This window comes from Saccopteryx bilineata, chromosome 5 (assembly GCF_036850765.1).
Source record: "Saccopteryx bilineata isolate mSacBil1 chromosome 5, mSacBil1_pri_phased_curated, whole genome shotgun sequence".
Classification (NCBI taxonomy): Eukaryota; Metazoa; Chordata; class Mammalia; order Chiroptera; family Emballonuridae; genus Saccopteryx; species Saccopteryx bilineata.
The window spans coordinates 231148024-231171673 of NC_089494.1; the positions used below are offsets into that span (position 1 = coordinate 231148024).

The 23650-nt window shown below is 38.3% G+C and overlaps 1 protein-coding gene across 1 annotated transcript in view; it reads right to left on the reverse strand.

Moving 5' to 3' along the window:
• Positions 1–1662: 1662 nt before the first annotated feature.
• Positions 1663–23650, reverse strand: part of GABRB1 (gamma-aminobutyric acid type A receptor subunit beta1) — a 381935-nt gene continuing 359947 nt past the window's right edge. Inside the window, exons 8-9 of the mRNA XM_066281210.1 lie at positions 23279–23520; positions 1663–7188 (exon numbers count right to left, since the gene is read on the reverse strand). Of these exons, the coding sequence (XP_066137307.1) occupies positions 6844–7188; positions 23279–23520 (587 nt within the window). The 3' untranslated portion in view covers positions 1663–6843. The remainder of the gene's footprint in view (positions 7189–23278; positions 23521–23650) is intronic.

Genomic DNA, 23650 nt, shown 5'->3' on the forward strand with positions numbered 1-23650 from the left:
GCTGGGTACTCAGTTGGTTAGAGCATTAGCCCAATATACCAAGGTTGCCGGTTAGATCCCCAGTCAGGGCACATACAAGAATCAACCAATGAATGCATACATAAGTGAAACAACAAGTTAATGTCTCTCTCTTTCAAAATTAATAAAATAAAAATTAGAAAAATATATTTAGGATACACATAGCTTGGTATATGTTTAGAGAATTTTGTTCTCTAAGTGTAGAAATGCTATCGAGAGGAAAAATATTTTGTAGGGGCAATTTAGACACTTTACATTATGACCTATCCAATTACTAGTATATTTAATGTCCACTAGAGTGTCAAGGGGGATTAGGTAGGGTGATGCATAGAGCTGAAAAATCTGTAATAGAAATAAAGTACAGAAAGGGTGAAGGCCAAATTTCTAGAGGTAGTCTAATCTGTAACTAGTGGTGTGCTAGGTGAATAGACCATTCTAAAAGGAACAATACCAGATTTTTAAATGGTGTACAATGAAGGCAGGAAGGAGTGTGAATAAATGAGTTGGGTGGAAAAGAATCGATACACTGTATGAATTCACTATATTACAACTGCAATGCAAAGAGATGGTATTATCATCAAGGATTGGTGTAGATGATGTAAATTTTCCTAGGCTTGAGCTGATGGTTTTTATTTCTACTTTCGTTTGAGTTGCACTGGGAGAGAAGGTTTATGTAAACACACATACTCTTCACATAAGGGACTAAAAAGAAGAAAAGAAAAATAACCCAAGGCAGTTCAGAGGAGGCTACTGTGATTATAAAAGCTTTCTCCCAAGGCCTTTTAAAGGCAAAAGAAGTAGGACTTTGGGGAAATTATTGAAATTTATTATTTTCTGTGAATTCAATGGAAGATGTGCAATATATAAGTCCACAGAAGCTGAAGCTTTTAGCTATTCGTGAGCAGAAGAGCTTATGAGGTTGAAATGAAAAAGAGGAAAAAGAAGTGAATGAATTTCATTGGGCTAAGGCATGTGGCAGGATGGTTATATGGTGCTGGGAAGGAATGCACACAAGAGAGGTCATCTATTTTCCATGGCCAAACCTCCAGTATGCACACACATATCATATTTTAATAATTTTCACTTATAAAAATTATATTGGACAATGCCCCCTTTTCCCTGTTTTTCTTCAAAAGGAAACCCAGAGAGAAGGAGGAGCCAGAGAGCAACACTGATGGCTCTTATTTGTCCTTTGGCTTCCTACTGGGGCCGTGTGCTCATGAATCTGTGACCCTGTACACCTAAGGCAAGTGCACCAAGTTATTTGGCCTTTCCTTTATTGATTTATTTTTCTATCGTCTGCGGTGGAAATGCAGGTGGAGCTGTTCAATGGAATGGTTTTCTTTCCTAGCAGGTTCAGAAATACTCCACCTACTTTTCTCACTCAGTTCCTACTGAAGGCTCTGTGATGAGTGCTGGTTGCTCCGGGATGTGCAAGACTAGGGGCCCATCAAGGGATGGTTGTGAGCTGCTAGATGTGCCAAAGACTTCTTGATTAGGAAACCAAAACAAACACCTGTTAGATGTCTGGAGTTCAAATAAGGAAATTCTTGCTACTGGGGAAGTCCAAACAAACTCCAAACTTTTTTCCTTACCCTTTCAGGAACTTAGTATTTTTCTGTTTACAATTCTTTTATTAAAAAAAAAAAACACATTCCAACAGTCCACTTTTGAGTTGCAACCTCTAACAATTTTCTGTCAGTGTAGTTGATTTCAGTTCATTAGAAAAAGCAAGATTAAAGTAAAAAAACACAATGTATTTTGAACTTAGAAATTGATTTGTTCTAACAGGGCATTTTCCTTATTCAAATGATGGTGGACCTCTGTTGGCACATTTTGGAACCAAAATGTCTCACAGTGATGATTCCCTGCACCCTCCTGGCATTTAAAATGCTGGTACAGAAAGCCCCATCTAAGAAAGACATTGGGCACTCTATAATGTTACTAAGAAACAACCAATCTATATCCCTGCTTGTTTGGAGATTATAAATTTCTGTGGGCACTGTCACCCTATCTGAGACTGCCAGTTTGCATGGAAACACATCTTATAGCAAATATCCCACCATTCTGAATTTTTTTCAAGAATACCAGGACTTGCGAGAAATGTATTTGAGAATATTTAATTATCAAATTCTCCTTCAACTAGCATATATCAAACATATCTTGGGCCCCTAGTTGAAAAAGCAAAACAAAAACTTATTTTAATTCCCAGTATTTCTCTTTACTTTTAAAAACAGTGACATGGTGACCACTGGATCTTTCAGAAATGAATCAGCCTGCTGGTGTTATCAGTGTCATTTGCTATCTCTTCCTTTTCTCCTTCACATTATTTGGACATTTGACTGTTTACCCTGATCAAACCCATCTATCCACTTCTGTTCTTATGAAAAGTTCTAGAAAACATTGTGGAAGGAAAAAAGTTAGACGCTAAAGCCACTGGTGCAAATGAAGCTTTGGATTACATGTGGATCGTGTCTTCCACACCTTACCCCCTGAAAAGCATGGATAATTCAGTATCTGAATATATAAATTGCCACAAATGACATAAAAACACATCCACTCTTCAGGACACATTTCCAGGAGCAGTGGGCTACAGTTTCTGTCTCTGCTGATGTGCTCTTTCTGAGCCCCATAGGCATGCGCCTTCTGGGCAGTCACTATCCCTGTCAGTGGGGGTGGGGCATGAGACAGTGATCACACACCTGGCAGAGTTACACAAGTGCACACAGAAAATGGCGGAGAGAGAGCAAGAGCTAAAAAGATTCTGGTTTGGACCCAAGTCACTAGTCGTTTCACTTCATAAATAAAAGCAAATGCCTTAGAAACTTACATTATTTACAATGCTCAGATTTTTCCAAATGTCCACCCCAAGCTGAAGACCACCACGCAACAGGGAACAGTTCAATGAACTATGTACAGAATTTACAAGGAAGTTTACATAATATTCTACATTCCATTACCAAGTTTCCCTTCGTGTTTACTTGTTTGCTTCCAGGAAACTGAAAGAGTTTTGTCTGTCTGTCCTCCTCATCCCAGTAACTGCTGATTGAACCAACATAAACAAATGCTTGCACATGCCTTTTTCTTCCCTCTGGGATATACGATTACACTTCATTTAGAAAAAAAAAATGTGGCATATCACCCTTTGGTAAGATACTATTCAAAATTGTCCATGTAAGAAATCTTGGAGATTGTTCCGTGCTAGCATTATAAATATATCTTATTTTTGTATGTATCCAGGCAAATTTTACTTGAGCTCTTTTTATAATGAATATTTATAAAGTAGTCATTGATTTTAGAAAGATGAAATTTGGTCAACATTTCTGTGTATTGTACATACTGTTTGTTTAAGGGATCCATAAACCAAACTTTATTCTCTGCACCACATTTTCCTCTTGGCACTTTCAAGATCCTTCATTGATTGTAATGCACAGTAAAGATGGTATGCGTGAAAATACATATCATTTAGTCAGCAGAATTACCAACCAGTCTGCTGTTTCTATTTGGCAATGTAGAGAGAGGATGGAGGCAATAAACCTGGGTAATTCAAGCCAAAAATATGTCTTTACCTGGGTTTTTGCTTCATGAAGCTGGTAAGTATAATGTATGTATCACCCTTGATATTTTAATCCAAAGAACACGAGTTGAAGGAATGAGTGTGTAGTCATCACTGCTAAGAGAAAGATGGGATGTATGCGGGGTCTCCCAGGTTAATTTATGACACCATATATATCACAGTTAAAAACTGTGAACATGGAGTCCCCTGAACAAGCTTATGGCATAAGAGAGTCCATGCAATTTTCAGCCTCTGCTGCCACGTCAGTAATGTAGGCGATTATGGCTGTTTTCATGGCAAAAGGAAAAGAACCAAATAATAAACAGTAAGCCCCACTATTACGTATTGAGCTAAATCAAGAATGGGACCAGTCTGAGAGGCTTACGAATGTCTAACAACTTTCATGTATTATGTGCATCATTTGGGGAAAAACAAGGGAGAGAGGCAGAGAAGGATTTCTTTTTCATGGATGGTTCAGCCTGGAAGAAGAGTGGGTAGGGACCGAGGAGGGGAGGATTTGGCCAGGAGGTGTCCAAAAGAAAGAGCTGGGGACAGACCTCATTAACCAGAAATAGGGCAGCTTCACCGTTTTTCTGGCTGCTGCTGTGTAGCTCTACAATCAGACCTATTTAATAGTCTTTGTGCAATGGTGGCTGTGGCCCTTTCCTTATCCAGGAAGGCACACAGTGACACCATTTTGTGCCTGGTGGAATAGTCAGGCTTCCAAATTTTACATTTTACAAAGGTTAAGATGTAAGAATTTAAAATGTTCTTTTATTTTTCTTAGAGACATATCTAAAGTACAAACATAAAATTCTTTAGACTGTTAAGGCAAGATAAAAATAATATAAAAATAAAAATCACCTCAGTCTTTTCCAAGAATGATTTGAAGAGATAAATTAAAAAAAAAAAGTTATTTTGTTAAGGAACATAGATTACAGGTACTTCCTTTTTGATTTAGCATTTCATCTTTCAAAGCTTTTTAAAGAGCTTTGAGGTCAGTATGATTCGTTCCTCTTAGGCATTTGCCAAAAGTCTCCCTCTCTGTGTTTCAAATGGATGGCTACACAGTGGTTCCTGGTTGGTCATTGGGAATATTAACTTTACAGTCACTGGTATAGTCATGTGCCACTCTGAGCATTCTACAATGACAAAGCATCTCCCCCTGCCAAGGAACTAATCACTTTCAGAATGGATCTCTTCACTCCAGAGGCTAAATATTTCCTTAAGTAGGGAGCTGTGATTATACAAGTAAAACTTAAATGAAAATTTGGTCCCCATATCCTATTAATTTCTTACAAATCCATTGAGATAATTTTTCCAGTTAAATCAGAGTTCTTATATTTGTACTAATGTCTGTTATCTATAGCTATAACCATTCATTTATTCTGGGATTCTCTTTCCCCCTTGCTTTCTAAAAGAATATCTTATAACTCTGTCTCTTCGGGCTCATCAATAGAAATTCAGCCTTATCTTTCAAGTAAGACTATAATTTGTAGAAGCTGATGATCTTGTAAACATGGACTTTCATCACAGCTTTAGGGAGAATGCCAGATCACCAAATGAGGCAATTGTCCCTATTATTATGTCAACCCTTATTTCATATCCATGGAGTAGGTCCCAATCACCTCCATAACTGGTTGGTCAATTTAGGGTTTCACTTAACCTTGCAAATGAACAGAGTTCTTCGATGCTCAAGCTAGAAAAAAAAAATGTGTGTATGGGTGAAACTTTAATGACCTAAAATGGAATGAATCTCATCTACAGCTGGTTAGACATATTTAGAATTTTGTGCTGGGCTACTGAGAGATGCCGTTTCTGTGATGATCATGACCAAAGTAATCTATGAACAGAGATAAGGCAGAGAAGTGATGACCGTGATTAATGAGTGTAGCCAGGGTCTATACTTTAGGGGCTGGTGTAAATATTCGAAGGCCCAGTGAGTTGGTCAGTGTTTTTTGTTGTCTGTTTTGTTTGCACTTTTGAACATTTTCTTTAAAATAGAAAACTGGCCTTAGAGAAGTCTGACACCAAAGTGGGTGTATGTGCACTTCCTGAAGCAAGCCTTTCTTTTTTCGGAATGCAGAGCTCAGAGAGCAGCGCCGTCAGTGCCAGCTGAGGAAGCCTGTGCAACTAGCCTGTCCCATTACATAGTGCTCTCCGGAAGGCTAAACAATAAAAATAAAAAATATATATAATTTGATTTAAGATTTGGCAGTTCAGGTGACTGCCCAGGCACCCTTTTCACAGCACATAAGTCTTGCCCTCCTCATGGAAAGGGCACTATTTTTCTGAAGCAAAAATTGCTCATGATTCTCATCTTTGAAGCCGTCTTCTCCCATCCCCCTTTCTCTGTCTGGAGCAGAAACTAGGGAACCGTGGTGGCATGGCTTCATGGCACAGCGTCAAGTGACTCCAGGCTAAGGAATGAGTTCTGGGCTGCTCATTTGAAATAGTTAAGGGGAAAAAAAAGTCATTAATCCCCAAACTCCTTATTCTCAAGAAGAAAACAACAATATTCTCAATGGTTACCAGGTTGGATTCTAATGTTAATTTTAAACCAGCCTGGAAGTCTGAGAAAGAAGCATTTTTTCAGATTATCCAGTTTAATGGTGAGATGAAGCTGGCAGGTTGGGTTTGCATGACCTCCGCCAGTACCTGACAATCCCTCCCTCCTCTTCCATGGAGCTGAGACCCAACTCCTGTGTAGAATTGGGGGTTTTGGTGGGTGGTAGGGAGTCTTTCTTCCTCTTCTAGGCTCCTCTTTTTGTTTGTTTTGTTTTCTTTTCTTTTTTTCCTGGAAATCTGTAACTTGTCAATGGCTTTGTTTTTTCTTCTGAGATCCTGGAAATTGTGTTGTTTTTTGGCAGTATGAGATTGTTACAGTTTACCAGGAAGCAGTTGGCACAGAGAGCTAGGTCCTCTTTTCATTCTTATTTAAAATAGAAATGAATAAAATCCAGAGCCACTAGGAAGGACTGCTCAAGAGCCACCTAACTTCTCTCTTTGTGTGTGTTTGTTTGTAAACATGACAATTAATAGGGCTCTGAAAGAGCTGATAACCTGGACCACAGTAGACTGGGGAAAAAATAGTTTTTTGTTTTTTTGAAGTAAACATGGTGCAGTAATAAAATTGATATGCAAGACCTAAAACCAATTAGATGGCTGAATCTCTTACCTCGAAAAGCACAGCAGTATCGCTGGGGACCTGTGGGGTCAAAAACCAAGAGAAGAGGAAAGCAGTCGTTTATGAACCATTAGGACAAACCTTAGTGTACATAGTAAAGCCAATAAACGACGTTGAAAAGAGAAAAGGTGATGGGGAAAAACATTCGGGACCACTTGTCTATGGAATTCACATCAGTCAAGTCGGGGATCTTGACTTTGAGCTGCGAGGCGCGCCTGCGGATGCGCCCCTTGCTGTGCGCGCCATGCCGGTCCAGCGCGCGCCCGTATGCGTCGCGGCTGCTCATGGGCTTGCGGTACTGGATGCTGGCGCTGTCGTACGAGTACATGGTGGTCGTGGGGTCGCTCACGCCCGTCAGCACTTCCGAGCCGCTCGTCTCGTTCCTGATTTCCAGGGTGCTCAAGAGGATGTTGCCGTGGGGGTCGACCTGCCGGAGAAAGGACAGGCTCAGACACCACTGCCGGGACATGCGCTTGTTTTCATTAATCCAGAACTGGTGGCACTGTGTGGGGTTCCTTGAACCCTGTCACCTGGACATCTTGCTTTGCATGCCTCTTGGATGTGGAGATGATTTGTCTCTCTGTCTGTCCATCCGTCTGTCCGCCTGTCCATTGTCCATCCGTCCGTCCATCCATCCGCCCACCCATCATCTCCATCCCCAGAACCTGTGTATGTGCACACCTCAATGCCACTATGTTCTCGTACCACACATTATATATATTTAAACTTGTATTTACATTTGTATATTGTTTTCATTGTTAATAACTACCATTTATTGACTCGAATATGTACATACATGCATATTATTGTTTGTATATATGTATACCTACATACCGTATTTTTTGTTCGTTACAAAAACGGTACATGGAAACTTAAAAAACTAGAAACAGGAAACAAAAAACAAAAAAAGTCAATATCCATTATCTCACCTCAGAGTCCATTATTTTTAACACCTTGCTAGCCTTTCACTCTTCTTTCTATTCATATATATTTACAAACACAGCCTTTCTGGGTGTATTTGCTTTGTGAGCTGCTTTTTTCAGTTAACAGGAAAATCTGGTCATCTTTCCATGTTAATAAATAGTCCTCTGTGATAGCATTTATTAATAGCTGATATGGATAAACCATAATGGAATTAATCTATTGTTGAATGTCAAAGCTTGTTTGACTTTTGTAGTGCTGTGTAAACAAGCCCGCAAGGAACATCTCTAAGCTGAATCTTTGTGCAAATCCATAATTATTTCATCAGGTTAAATTGCCAGAAGGGAGCTTCTTGGATCAAAAGATATGCCTGGCTGACTTTTGTTTCTCCACCATTGTTCACCGGGGCTTCCGACCATTTCAGTAATTCCTATTCAACATTGATTTGGTTCTTCTTTATGCTATGCTGCCACACACACTTTTGGAACTACAAGAAATGTGAGCACATTTGGCCTACAGTATGGGTTTGTCTAACTTCAAACTGATATACTTCGCAAGTGATTTACCTGGAGGAACCCTGGTTCATTCACGCACATGAGTTTGAAGTACTTCCCAGGGCAACACCAGCGGCTGTGTCTGAATCCAGTGTTATTAGCACAGTACCTGATTGACAGTAAATGCTCCATAACTGCTTTCCAATGGGACTAATCCTAATAAACACTTATTCAAAGCTCAAGGGACAGATAGCAGGCAAAAAACAGGTTAGGAAAAGAGAAAAGCAGAGGAGGAGGTAATGGTCCTCGAGAGAGAAAGAAAACAAAGGTACAGGGAGTGGGATGTGATGCTGGTACATCACAGCTGAGAACTAAGATTTATTGTGTCCACTGTTGTGCCTATTATGGCAAATGCTTTGTGTCTAGTACTTGTTTACTACTTACAATAACAAACTGCCTCCAGTTTAGTCATTTAGAATGTACCAGTCCTGAGATTATAACCCATTTCTTGTCTGATTTAAAGATCACGTACTTTTGACTGAGAAAGAACTACTTCATAGTCCTTGGCTTTCACTGCATTCCACAGTGAATGTATTGATGCAGTTGTTGACTTTAAATTTTGAGTTAATTGGAGAGTAATGGTTACTGAATCTGCTATCTTCCCCTCTCTTCATTTTCATTTATTACCATCTCCCTCTGTGAAGCATTTTGCTCCAGTCTAACCAAGCTAACCCATTTTGCCTCTACAGGCACTCCTGGCTTTTTTATTCAGGGGTCATTATTGACTTTTATTGTTGTTAATAATTACTATTATTGAATCCTACTGTGTAATGTACCTCAGTTATGTCTCGTAACAACACTTTGAAATATGTCGTAGTGTCCTAGTTCAGCATATGGGGAAACAAGGCTCAGAGAGCTTAAGTGAATTGTCTAAAATTAAATAAAGAATATGTGCCCAATTTGGAATAGAAGTACAAGATTTTCTTTGTCTCAAATATAATTTTCTCTTTTTTAATATGTTTTCTTCCAGGCTCAGTTTGAATCTACTTCCTCTGTATCACTGTACCTTTCCTGACCAAGAGCTTTCTCTCTCTCCAAATATTTATTAAGTGCATTCTGTTTCCCTAACACAGTCAAGTATGAATGTGTGTGTGTGTATAATATATATACACATATGTTGTCTATGATTGAAGAAGTCATGTATATGAAAACTTAGGTTGTTAAAGAGGATGGTAGATTTAAAGTGACAAGGGGCAAAGTGCTGAATTTATTAAGAAAGATAACAAGTATATTAAATAATAAGGTGGTATACATGATTTTGCTAGGTTCTGTAATATTCGAGTCAAGAGAATCATAAAACATGGATTTTGTCCTTCAGATAATCTTAGAGACACAAGAATAAGACATAATATTGGAATGACAAGAGTTCTTAACCAAATGATAAATAATATAGTATAGACCATGATTAGAGGCTCATAAAATTGATAACTCATTGGCAGTCAAGGAAACCTTCATGAAGAAGGTTTGGCTTGTATTGGGTCTGAAAGGATGGGTAGAGGACAGAATAAAGGAGTGAGTATTGAATACTGTTTTTTTTATCTTAGTTTTATTATAAACTCAGTTTCCTCTTATATAAATGAAAAATTTTCACTAGGTAATTTTAAGAGTTTGTTTCCAATTTTTGACAGCCAGAGGACACAGCAAACTAAAAAATTACTTGTAAAACTGAATCACTTGATCTATATACTGTATGCATCATTATGTTATATTATAGTGAAATCTCTCTAAGTAAACAAGGCTCTGGAATTTAGAATCAGCCAGTGAAGCGTACAGATGGTCCTCATTAAACAGATGTCATGGGGTATAAGGTAGACTTCTATTAAGATATTTTGATTAACCGTGGTGGAGTCTCAGATGCACTTATAAATTACATGTGGTTTATTCATTAGTGCAAATCCCCCAAATATTCTTGAGCTAGGAATCACAGCTTTAAGTGGTATGACATGTAAAATAATGAATCCATTTCTGCAACTACCCAGGAAAGCTAATTTCATTACTGTATAGTTAAGTTAACATTCTTGTTAAGGAAATTTAAGAAGTGTCATGTAGCAACAATTCTTGCCCATTTTAGTATCTCTCTTACCCAATCTGGGTTTTGTTATAAAAACTGTTGTCACAAAATTTGTGTGTGTGTGTGTGTGTGTGTGTGTGTGTGTGTGTGAGAGAGAGAGAGAGAGAGAGAGAGAGGTGATGTGTTTATGAATTACTTCTGAGGTGTGAGAGTTCATCCTCCATCCTTCGCTGCAGGGTAAATTAGACGTGTGGTACTCATACCACTGCTGACATCAGCAAGTTTTTGGTTGACTTTACTCTAACCCCTGCTCTTTGGAAAAGAGTGGTTTCTACTTGACCTCAAACATTAAAAACATCCAAGGTACCCTAATTTCTAAAGCAGGCACAACTTTCCAAAAGTCATATCCACAGAGAAAGTGACATTTTTTCACATGTTCAGAAACAGCAAGGGGCCATGTTGTGCATTGCTTCACCATCTGCAAAGGTCAAACGCTGTCTAGCTAATAAGAAAATGTCAGCAACTGACTTGGACACAATCCAGATGCTGAAGATTTTAAAACCTTGAAACAGGAGGAAGTGAGGCAAATGAAAATGTCAGTAGGCTGGATTTCTAGAGCACGTACAGACTAATAGGTTTCCTGAAGTACTGCTGATGTTGAAATAACTGTTCAGTGAGATAATTATTCTCAACTCCTCATGTTGCTGTAAAGGAAGGGACTTTCTACTCCAGTCCCCAGGAGAGAAGCTATAAGAGGATCACTTCCAACTTCTTTTGTCCTTCTGCTCTTCTACTGTCCCCCACTCACCTAATGAGTACAGGCATACTTGGCTCTGTGCCTTCTGGATTCTTCCCTCCCTCTAATCTGTTTACAGTGAAGGTTTAATCCAGTTGGGATGTTCATGTTGAATATGCTGTGTTGGTGGCTAGGGCTTGCAGTTACTTGATGTTTTCAGTGATTTGGGAGGTAAGTCTGTCCAGTATTCGGGGGAATGACTGTATTATATTAACTTCATATTCCTTAAACCAACATCACTATTTTTTTTTAGGTTAGGTATCACTGGACCTAAATTTAGAGACAATGAATAAACTTTTTATTAATGCTTCAAAAAAGTCAATAAATAAGCCCCCTCTCAGATAGATGAGCAAAATGCAAGCTTTAGATGACAAATAAAGGGGAGCAGAGAATGAGGCTTAAGGTCTGCATCCCAGGGGCTTGCTAATACTTCACCTGTATATACTCCACTCCCTATTAGTCATATATATATTTATATATATATTTATATATTCTCAGTGAGAGAGCGAGAGAGAGAGAGAGAGAGACAGACAGACAGGAAGGGAGAGAGATGAGAAACATCAATTCTTCATTGTGGCACTGTAGTTGTTCATAGATTGCTTCCTCATATGTGCCTTGACTGGAGGGCTGCAGCCCAGCTAGTGACCCTTTGCTCAAGCCAGCAACTTTGGGCTCAAACCAGCAACCTAGCAATCTTGGGCTTCAAGCTAGTGACTTTGGGTTCAAGTCAGTGACCATGGGGTCATGTCTATGATCCCATGCTCAAGCCGATGAACCCACACTCAAGCTAGATGAACCTGTGCTCAAAGCCAGCGACTTCAGGGGTTTTGAACCTGGGTCCTCTGTGTCCCAGGCTGACACTCTATCCACTGTGCCACCACCTGAGCAGGCATATTTTCTATGCCATAAGAGATAACTTTAGTTTGACCTGTGGTGACACAGTGGATAAAGTGTTGACCTGGAATGCTGAGGTTATCGGTTCAAAACTCTGGGCTTGTCCAGTCAAGGCACATACGAGAAGCAACTACTATGAGCTGATGCTCCCTGATCCTATCTCCTCCTCCTCTCCTTTATCAAAAAATCAATAAATAAAACATTTTGTAAAAAGAGGGAGTTTTAGGTAAATCATGGATAAATGTTGAAAATGTGAGTAGTTCATTCATTTATTTAATACATGTTTATTGAGTGCTTACTATGTGTTAGCACTGTTCCACACACTGAAGAAATCAGCCCTTACATAAGCAATAGACATCATATCCCATATCTTAGAAATTCAAAGATCTTGACTAATGAACCCTCTTAATCTTTTATCCTCCTGTACAAACCCTGTGATTTCCCCCTCTTCTTTTGGCTCTTTCTCAATGTTTTATTAGACAAATACGATTATCTGCTTCACTCTCAGGTTTTTAGTTCTCTTCCAACAAACTTTTATAAGCTTTTCACTATGATCATGAGCTCCACTTTGCTTTTGACTGCTGAGACTTTCTCTTATCTTCCTTCCCGAAGGTCATGATATCTCTCCTTGAGGCCTACTGACCACAGGCAAATCTTGTAAGGGTCCACATATAAAGGAAATCCTGAGCTTTCACCACATCGACCTGGATTGGGGGACCCTCTCCTTCCTCCCTGAAGCACAGTGCTTATCAACCACAGCTCTTGTTTCTTAATTCAGAGAGCGCATGGTCCTGGGAAGATAGTAGTGAACAAAACAGACAAATTCTTGAACTGATAGTGCTTACGTTATCATGGAGAAAAACATTACCATGATGGGAGACAATATACAGAGGTTCTTCAAAAAATTAAAAATAGAACTACCATATGATCTAGAAATTTCACTTCTGGGCATTTATCTGAAGAAAATGAAAGCATTAACTCAAAAAGAAATCTACTCCCCATATTCACTGCAATATTATTTACAATATCCAAGATATGTAAACAATGTTCATTGATAGATAGATTGTGTGTGTCTGTCTATCTATCATCTATCTATCTATCTATCTATCTATCTATCTATCTATCTATCTATCTATATAAAATTTAGAATAACTCTTGCCATTTGCAGCAGCATAGATGAACCTTGAGGGTATTATGCTAATTGAAATAAGTCAGACAGAGAAAGGCAGATGCCAAATACCAAGTGATTTGAACAACCCCTCCTCCCCGCAAAAAAAAAAAATCAAGCTAAGAGAAAAGATTGACTGTTGCCAAAGATAGGAGGATGGGCAAAATGGGTGAAGGAAGTCAAAAGGTAAAAACTTCCAGTTATAACATAAATAAGTCCTAGGGGTATAGTGTAGAGCATGGCAGCTATAGTTAATAATACTATATGGTATATTTGAAAGTTGCTAAGAGAGTAGATTGTAAATACTCTTACCACAAGAAAATAAATTCTGTAACTATGTATTGTGATGGATGTTAACTAGACTTGTGATCATTTCACAACATATACAAATATATAATCATTATATTATATACTTGAAACTAATATAATGTTGCAATAAAATTTATTGCAACTAATATACTGCAATAAAAATAAAATAAAATTGAAAGAAACTATCTGAAACCTTAATATCTTAAGCAGAATTGATTAGAACACATGTACACACACACACACACACAATGATTAAAAAAAGAACAAAACCAAAGTGTTGTGATGAGAAGAAATTCTGCCTCAGGATTGTAACATAAAATTTTTTCCTAAGTATCCAGCATGCTTTACAGATTTTAGATTTGCTATCTTTCATAATCACATGAGCCAATTCCTTGAAATCAATACCTTTTTGTATGTATGTATGTCTGTTCTGTTTCTCTGGAGAAACTGGGTGCTAGAAAGGGAAAGCCAAGACTCCTGAGGGTGGTTTTCAAATGACTAAAGTCCAGGAAATGTTGAGTTGATGGCTGTATTTCTTCCCTCAGTAGATACTCTAAGCAAATGTACAATTAATTCATTTTCTAGCTTGAATTTATTCTTTCTCCCACCCAGTCATTCTCTCTCTCACCCTCTCCTTCTCTTCTACCCCAATATCCCCCCAAACATCGCCTTAGGCTGTGAAAAATGTTGCCACTCACTGAATTTAATTGTTCTGGATATTTTCAATATATAACCATAGCAAAACTCATTTCAGTGTAATTGGAATGAAATATAATCTTATTTTCAGTGGCAGTTTTAAAGCCCTGTTGAGAAATACCTCTGGGCTCGATGTGCTTTGCAAACAGAAAATTCTTTCTTGCTAACTGATTCAATTAAATTTGTATTCACAAAGTGAGTCTGAAATACAGAGCAGGAGGCTGAGGGAAGTGATGCTGGCCACAGACTGAGCTGCTCTCCAGAAACCTGGAGTCTACGTGGTGAAGCTGCCCGCGGGGATTGGCTGCCTTCACCTACCCAGAACAGAAAGCCACAAAACCACAGTTCCCATCTGCCCATCCCACACGTGTAAAGTACCACATTTACATTGTTGCATTCAGTCGTTTGTTCTCACTAGGGTTGCCAACTCTCAATCCTTTGACCTTAAATTCCTAAAATTTTTTTTTTTTTTTTTGGTGGTAGGGAAGTGTGGAGAGGATGAGAGGCTTTGTGGAGATGGTTTATTTGCAAGTCTCTTTGCTTGTCTTGACCACTACTGGCAGAAGTGGAAACTTTAATGTTTCTAGAAGCCATAGAAAGTTAAACACAATCCTACACAAGTCAAAACAACTGCACATATTATTCAAAAAACAGAGAAGATAAAAAGATAAAACAAAACTGACAATTTTCCAGAACATTGTTCAGGTAGATACATTCATTCTGGTTCTTCTTGTTTCCCTCATTCTTCTCATTCAAAGTATTAGCAGCTTCTAACAGCCCTACTGTTGGAGACATTCTGATGCTGACCACTTCCCACCACTGTTACCTCTTGATGCATAATTGATCTTCCTCTTTCTGGGAATGCAGCTCTCTAGACTTTTCTCTACATGGCCACTGGGGTGATCCTTTTAAAATATAATAGAGAACATGTCTCCTCTGTTTGAAACTTCTAGCTATTTCCCACCACATAGAATTAAATCCAAATTTCTCATTGGAACTCATAAAGCATCATGTGATTTGGCATCTGCAGACACCTCTGCCTTCCTTTCTTATCACTCTGTCCTCTGAACTCTGGGCTCCAGACACATTGTCCTTGTGTTGGTTGCCTTTCAATGCCCCCACGTCCTCAGGGCATTTTCACCTTGTTTCTCTCTACTGAAATGCTCTTGCTCAGGTTGTTACCTGGCTGCCTCTCATCATTTTTTTTCACCACAATTATTATCATCTACCAATACGTCACGCATTTACGCATTCGTCGGTGACCTTAAATGAGATGTAAGTTCTAGGAGGGCAGCTGCTTTTTGTTGTTGTTGCTATTTATTACTGTATATCCCCCTTGTTCTCCCCAAACCAAGCCTGAGATACTCCAAAAGAGGGGGTGATAGATGTCTGTAGGATGAGGAACTCTGACACTCAGACTTGGAGCCATCTCTCTGAGCTCTGTTTGAGTTTCAAAGGTCAAGGACTCCTGATACCTAGAGGATAGAGTCTCTAGAATAGTGCTTCTTAGATATTATTGTGGATCTAAGTCAATTGGGAAGCTTGTTAAAAATACAAGTTTTGGGCTCATTTCATTCTAGATTAATATCTTTCCAGTCTGAATTTTATACAAGCATTTCAAGAATCTTCCTTGGTTCTGGTGCACCTGAAAATTCACAAAGCATAAATTCATAGTTGCATAACTTTAGTTCTTTAGTTGTTTATTGATTGCTTCTCATATGTGCCTTGACTGGGAGGCTCAAGCAGAGCCAGTGACCTCTTGCTCAAGCCAGCAACTTAGGCTCAAGCCAGTGACCTTGCTCTTCAATGCAGCGACCTTTGAGCTCAATCAAGCCAGCCAGTGATCATAGGATCATATCTATGATTCCGCACTCAAGACATCAACCCCACATGCAAGCTGGCAAGCATGTGCTTAAGACGGATGATCCTGTGCTCAAGCTGGTGATCTTGGAGTTTTAAACCTGAGACATCAGTAGCCAAGGTCGATGCTCTATCTATTGTGCCACCACTGGTCAGATAAGAAGAAATGCTTTTTAATGACATTGAACATCTGGATATAGCCACATGTGAAATTACAACCACGCCTGACTTTTCAGTTGTATTGGCCAAAAAACTCTCCTTTCTCTTTTTGTTTCTTAAGCTAGTTAAATAAGTTTGCTTTCTTTCTTGTTCACCAAAACAATTCTAGTTGTTTAAGTATAGAAGAAAAATAAACAACAGACACCAGAGAGAAAGTGAGAGAGAGATGAAACGAGGTGTGTGCATGTGTGTGTGTATGTATGTGTGTGCGTGTGTGTGTGTATGTGTATACATGAGGGAGAGAGAGAGTAAGAGAGTTGGAGATTATTGGAAAGGAAAACTAGACTGGTACAGATTCTGGAAACTAGATAGGATTAAGCAAAGGCTGGAGAGCAGAAAGTGAACCAATCCAGATTCTATTTGGACAGGGATTTGAGGATCATGAACTGTCAACACAGATTTCTCCAGAATCCAAAATGCTATGTCAGATAGTTAAAGTTTCATTGAATGCTGAGGTAAGTGTCCTGGTTGGCCTGAGAGCAATGCAGTGATGGGGTCCTGGGTCCAGGCTCAAAGGCTAATATAGATATCCAGCTGTTCCAAGCTAGACTTAAAGAGAGAGCTATTTATTTTCATGATGCACTTTGCATTTTGGAATTATTCCTCATACAAAGCTGATTTACATTTATAGATTTGTCTAAAAGTGTGTTTAAAATGTAGATGATTCACCACAGGGATTAAAAATGAAAGAAAAAAGTTCAGATTATAGTATCAAAATCTAATTTGAAGGAAAAATTTTATTTCTTGACTGTTGGGATTGCAAACTGCACATTTGCTATAAATATTTGGCAGATGCCACCCATGTCTGATCACAGACTATCCAGGCAACAGCCATGTCCTCTTAGGCTGATCTATTGACAAGTAGGTAGACACTGCAGCCAGCAGAGGCAACTTCCCATGTTCCAGGTTAGTATAAAAAAAGAGACCCAGAACTGGAAGTGGCTTACCTACAGCCTACTTGTACTGTGAAATGTGTCTTTCAAAACTTTAAATACCATCTTTGGTTTCAAATGATGCCTGAGGGGTTCATGAATCTACAGTTTTTATCACCTTGGAGGATGAAACTCTCCTAATGTCTGGATTCAGCATCTGTACTCATATAAAAAGATGCTTCAGTGCAGCTGGTGAAAAAATAAATCAAGACAAAGCAAGTACTTCAGAGGCTTTAGTACAGCTACCTCTTGATATGATGGCTAAGCCAAGGCTATCAAAAATAACATATAATAAATGATCGATGCCACTCTATGCTCCAGGAGACCAAGGCAAGTATTAGGGATCCCTCAGATGGAAATTCTCTGGAACCATAGCACATATGTTTTTTGAATTCAACTGTTTACAAGTATCGAAAAAGAAAGAAAAAGATCATTCAATCATTAAAATGAAAGGAAAAATCTAATATAATTTCCTAGGTTTTCAATTTAACCAAGGGGTCGCATTTTTAAATACTACACAAGTTGTATTATTATTACCTTAAATTCTGAAGGTGAGACACTGGACAGATGAAGTAATACATTTTTTGTTGTTATTGACACATTGTCTGAGCCCCTGGTTTTAGAAGAAGATGGGAAGTTAGGATCTGGAAAAACTAAGGAGCTGCAGGGATGATTTGAAGTTGATCAAGATGGTAACACTGTTGTTATTATTCCATATAAATATGAAGATGTTCATAAAATCTTAGGCATAACACTTTTGAAGATTATATCGATCTGAAGTCATATGGCAGAGGTTGATATAAAACATGCTTTAAGAAATGTTAAAAATCTGGCCCTGGCCGGTTGGCTCAGTGGTAGAGCATCGGCCTGGCGTGCGGGGGACCCGGGTTCGATTCCTGGCCAGGGCACATAGGAGAAGCGCCCATTTGCTTCTCCACACCCCCTCCTTCTTCTCTGTCTCTCTCTTCCCCTCCCGCAGCCAAGGCTCCATTGGAGCAAAGATGACCCGGGCGCTGGGATTGGCTCCTTGGCCTCTGCCCCAGGCGCTAGAGTGGCTCTGGTCGCGGCAGAGCGACGCCCCGGAGGGGCAGAGCATCGCCCTCTGGTGGGCAGAGCTTCGCCCCTGGTGGGCGTGCCGGGTGGATCCCGGTCGGGCACATGCGGGAGTCTGTCTGACTGTCTCTCCCTGTTTCCAGCTTCAGAAAAATACAAAAAAAAAAAAAAATACAAAAAAAAAAAAAAAGAAATGTTAAAAATCAAAGTGATAGAAACAGCAAGAGCCCTGACTGGTTGGCTCAGTGGTAAAGCATCGGCCTGGTGTGCAGGAGTCCTGGGTTTGATTCCCAGCCAGGGCACACAGGAGAAGCGCCCATCTGCTTCCTCTCTGTCTCTCCCTTCCCCTTCCGCAGCCAAGGCTCCATTGGAGCAAAGTTGGCTGTGGCGCTGAGGATGGCTCTATGGCCTCTGTCTCAGGCGCTAGAATGACTTTGGTTGCAACAGAGCAATGCCCCAGATGGGCAGAGCATCGTCCCCTGGTGGGCATACCAGGTGGATCCCGGTTGGGCACATGCAGGAGTCTGTCTGACTGCCTCCCCGTTTTCAACTTCAGAAAAATACAAAAAAACAAAAAACAAAACAAAAAAGCATCAAAGTCAGGGGCAGGATCTAAAGTGTGCTGCAATCTCTTTTTCTTACTTATTATGACTATATAAAGATGTTATAAAACATTATGGTGAAGCACAGAATTTTGGGTGCTACCTAAGAACTCATTTGGTATTTTCTCTCTTCCAACCACTGAAGAATAAAGCAATAAATATAATAAAAGTGCCTACCCTGAGAAAGCCTGCACTCTAATAAAGAGATAGACATTAAAAAATAAGCATACAAATAAACATATACAAATAATCATATATATCTATATATATATAAGTCCCATGGAGAAAGAGCCCAGGATGTCATGAGAAAATAACAAGGGTACCAAACAGAAACCAACAAAGAGTGTCAGTTAAAGTACTAGCATTTATGCTAAGAACTAGTACAATGGGAAAATTCAGAGAAGGCCAGTATTGTCTTCAGTTCCACTAATCTTTTCTTCTGTTGTATAAAATGTGATGCTAATCCAGCTAATGATTTTTTTCAATTCTGTGATTTCCATGGGTTATTTTTTATAGTTTTTAAAAATTTTTTCTGAACCTCACTATCTCTTTACACATTTTATTAATCTTTTTTTTTTTGGCATTTATTTTAACCTTTTTTTTTGAAATTTTTGTAAATCCCTGAAAAGTTCCAAAAATAACAGAGAGATTCCATGTACCTATCACCCAGTTTTTCCCATTAAGTATATCTTACTTAACTATTGTACAAAAATAAAACCAGAAAACTGATATTGGTATAGTATAGATCTATGTAATTTTATCACACGTGTAGATTCCCATAACTGTCACTGCAATCAAGATACAGAGTTACTCTCCCAGTGCAAAGCTCTCCCTCATGCTGTCAGCCCTTTACAATCAATCACACCTCCCCCCCATCACTAACTCCTGATGACCACCAACTAACTTGTTTTCCATCTGTATAATTTTATTTCAGGAGTATTATATAAATAGAATTATACAATATGTAATCTTTTAAGGTTGATTTTCATTTTTAAGACTCAACATAATGCCCTTAAGTTGTTAGATATGTATATCAATAGTTTATTATTTTTTGTTGGGCCAGTATTCCATGATATGAATATACCCTGTTTACTTAACCATTTACTATTATACGATCTTTTGGTTTTTCCAGTTTGGGGCTTTTTCCCATAAATTTTTAACTATATTAATTATAGTTATTGCTATTATTGATAGTCCTTTCCTTTTAAGCCAGCATCTGAGACTTTTGCAGAACTGTTTTTATTGACTAACTCTTTTGACTCTGGGCATATTTTTCTGTTTCTGGTAACTTTTTATTATAGACTAGATACGTTGATAATGCATGATAGAGACTCTATATTATGCTATTGTCTCTGATATGTTTTAATAGGCAGTTAAATTACAAACAGATCACCAAAAATATACAGAGACTTGGTTTTGTGTTGTTAGGGTGAGTCTGTTTTTTTCTCCTTAACCCAAGGAGGATTCCTTATTTCTGTGACCTAGTCTTTCCTCTTGATGTGTGATGCTTTGGGGGTTTTAATGAAAAGCTTAATGTATTTACCAACCGGCCCTACATGGATGGATATAAACTCCAAACTGAATTTCAAGTGGTGAATAATAGCTAAAAATTCTGTTCATTGTTTTTTCAGCATTTCAACTCTTTTCCCCTTCTGGACTTCTTGGCATGTAACCTACATATTTGCAGTTCAGGGATCAGCCAGGGATTTGTGGGAAGTTTATACTCAAATTTTGAGTTTCTCCTGTGGCTCACTTCTTTCTGAAAATTTCAGAAACTCTGGAAATATTAAACACTGTGCTCTGATTCATCAGACAAATTAAAAACAAAACACAAACAAAACTGCAGTTTTTTTTTCTGAAAATTTTTTGTCCTACATTCCTCAGACTGAGCAGTGAGTGGCCTCAGGGGGAAATGCTATATAAATATAGATTTTGTGAAGTCTATTTTCCTTTATTTGAGGATTGATTCTCTTCTAGTTTTTGCTTGTTTTCACTCTTCCCTGTCTATAAGCAGATTGAAAATTTTTTTCCTGGGTTTATAATTTTTAATCTATAGGAAGGTTAGTCTGCTACAAACTACCCTGTTATGTTGAGTTTGGTTTGTTCTTGAATTTTGACTTATTTTTTGTCTACTTGTGTCTCTGTGAAAAGCATTTGTGGACTTTCTAGTCTAGTTTCCCATATATAAAAACACATTTTTTTTCTTCTTTAAGTTTTTTATCTCCTGACAATTGAAATATTTATCTGTGCTTTCTCTTGTGTTTCAAATCAAGAAAAAGTCAATTTACCTGGAGTAAGTTTCTTGTTTAGAGATACAATGAAATCTCCCTATGTTTAAGCCCAGTATTATGCAAACAAAATTTATAAATTAAAGATTAGTTAGATGGGAATATTTAATTTTTTTACTTGCCAGTCACTAGGTCCTATTCAGAGCAATATATATATTATACATCCAGGTATGATATGACATATGAGGCTTTCCTCCTGCCTTTATTTTTCCTTTAGCATCTTAGAAAAAGTTTCATATCTTGGTGTGGAATCATGGCAAATGCCCTAAGAGTTTGGTTAAAGTTTGTTTTATAATCTTTTTATTTTATTGGAATAAACAGATTTCAGTTTGATTGCCCTTTCTATTTAATTAATACTATACAGGACATTTCTTTTCAAGAACATACTCTCATTTTACCTTCTCAATTCTACCTATCTTTTGAGTGCCTATCCAGTCCATATCTTCTGAATTTTCCTACCAGTGAAACTATACTTACTTATTTATACAGGGCATTCCCCCATGATGTATCAGTTAACACGCATTCTAAGCTATGCAGAAGACTAGTTAATATGGTTAGAAGGCAACTGAGATGAGGATGGGAATAGAAAAGAGGTGGCCATGAAAACTACAACTAAAATATTTTTAAAGCTATTAGGATTGCAATCAGACCATGGGCAGCTTCTTCCTTTTAGATATATTCCTCAACATAAGCGCTGTCCTGTCTCATTTTATAATCTAACAAAGTATATGAGTATAATTTTCTTTTCCAGCAATGGTAGATGCTACTTGAGGTCAAGTATCATGCCTTCTTCTCTGTTAGCATAAAGTATAGTGTTTCACACAAGAGCAAACATTTATTTGAATGCATTACTCTGAATTTTGACTGTGTGGCTGAGTCTGACAGTGCTGTTCAAATTTGAGATCCTACTAAAGAGCGTGAAGACACACCTTGAAGATTAATAATGTGGCCTCTGCCTGGTTCTGCAGCCACATCTCATGCTATTCTATTTTCTCTCTCACTGTGCTCCTGCTACATTGGTCTTCGCTCAGTTCTTTAAGACATCAGCAGTTCCTGCCTCTGTCCTTGTGATTTATTTCCTTTGCCTAGGTGGGGCATGACATGGTTGCTGCTTCTTAACCCTTAGGTCTCAGATCAAATGCTTATTCTTCAGAGAGGTCTTCCTGATCAAAGTTCCCTGTCCCCTTGAACTGGAACCCAATTGTTCTCATCCCCATTACTCTGTTTTGCTTCCTTCCTAGCACATTCCTTTACCCCAAATTATCCTCTTAATACTGGTTTGTGTGCATATTGCCTGTCTTCTCACATTAGAATCTAAACTCCATGAGGGCAAGGAACTCCATCTCACTCAGAGCAGTATTCCCAATGCTCAGAACAGTGGCTAAATGAATGAACATTTGAGTTGTCACCTTGTGTGCCATCTTAAAAACAATTTGTAGTGAATACAGTATGTCAATGTATATAATTTTAATTGATTCCAGTAAAAAAATGGCATAGAAGTAGAAGCTACAGAGATGGTTTAAAAGAATAAACAGAACATTAACTTTAATTGAATTCTTTCCAGTGAGAGTATAGGTAATAAGATCTACCAATAAAAAGCAAAAGAAAAAGATTGACAAAGTCTTGTATATAATGATAATAGCTAATATTTATAAAGTACTTACCATGTCCCAGTATTGTTTTACATTCCAAACTTTAAAAAAACCCCACATTATTTAGTTCTTATACCAACTCTGTGGTATAAGTATACCATAATACTCTTCATTTCTGGATAATGATGTTGATAACTGACATTAGAAGTTACATAGGTTGATTTTCTGAAGTTATAAAAGCAGTAGGTGGCAGAGCTGGGAATTGAACCCAAGAAGTTTGATTCTAGTCTCCTTTCCACTTCAGAGTGCAGAGTTTTTTCACTTTAGTTCTTATCTATTTATCAAGGAGACCCAGAATTATTCTTTTGTATTAGTTTTACATATACAAAATATGTAGATTAGAATAAAAAAATAATGAATTTAAGGTTGAATTTTAGGCCCACGTATGTTATTAATCTATGTAAATTTCTTCCATCTTCAGTTCTCAAATATGTAAAATAAAGAATTATTTAAGCCTTATTGAAGAGAAACTAATATTTTGTTTTTATTTTCTAATGGGAGCCCTGAGTACCATGCTACAATAAATTTCAGAATACTGTTAGGAATATTTCTAATCTGTTACCTGGACTTTATTCATCTCCAGTGTGTTCTTCTCAGCGTTCTGATTTTGTTTGCTGGCTCCCTTTTTCTGAGGGCCTTTCCCAAAGAAGATGTAATTTACAAAGGCATATTCCAGCAGAGCCAGGAACACAAACACAAAGCAGCCCATCAGATAAATATCAATCGCTTTGACATAAGGGATCTTTGGCAGGGTCTCCCTGAGGTGAGTGCTGATGGTTGTCATTGTCAGCACCGTGGTGATTCCTGTGAAACAGAAAGACACAATTTAGCCGAATGCACTTGTTAAGCTGCCCTTTTTAAGATTGAGAGGACAGATGCCATTCTCTTATTGAGACCCCGAATGATGGCAGTAATGCAATCAACCACTGGGTGC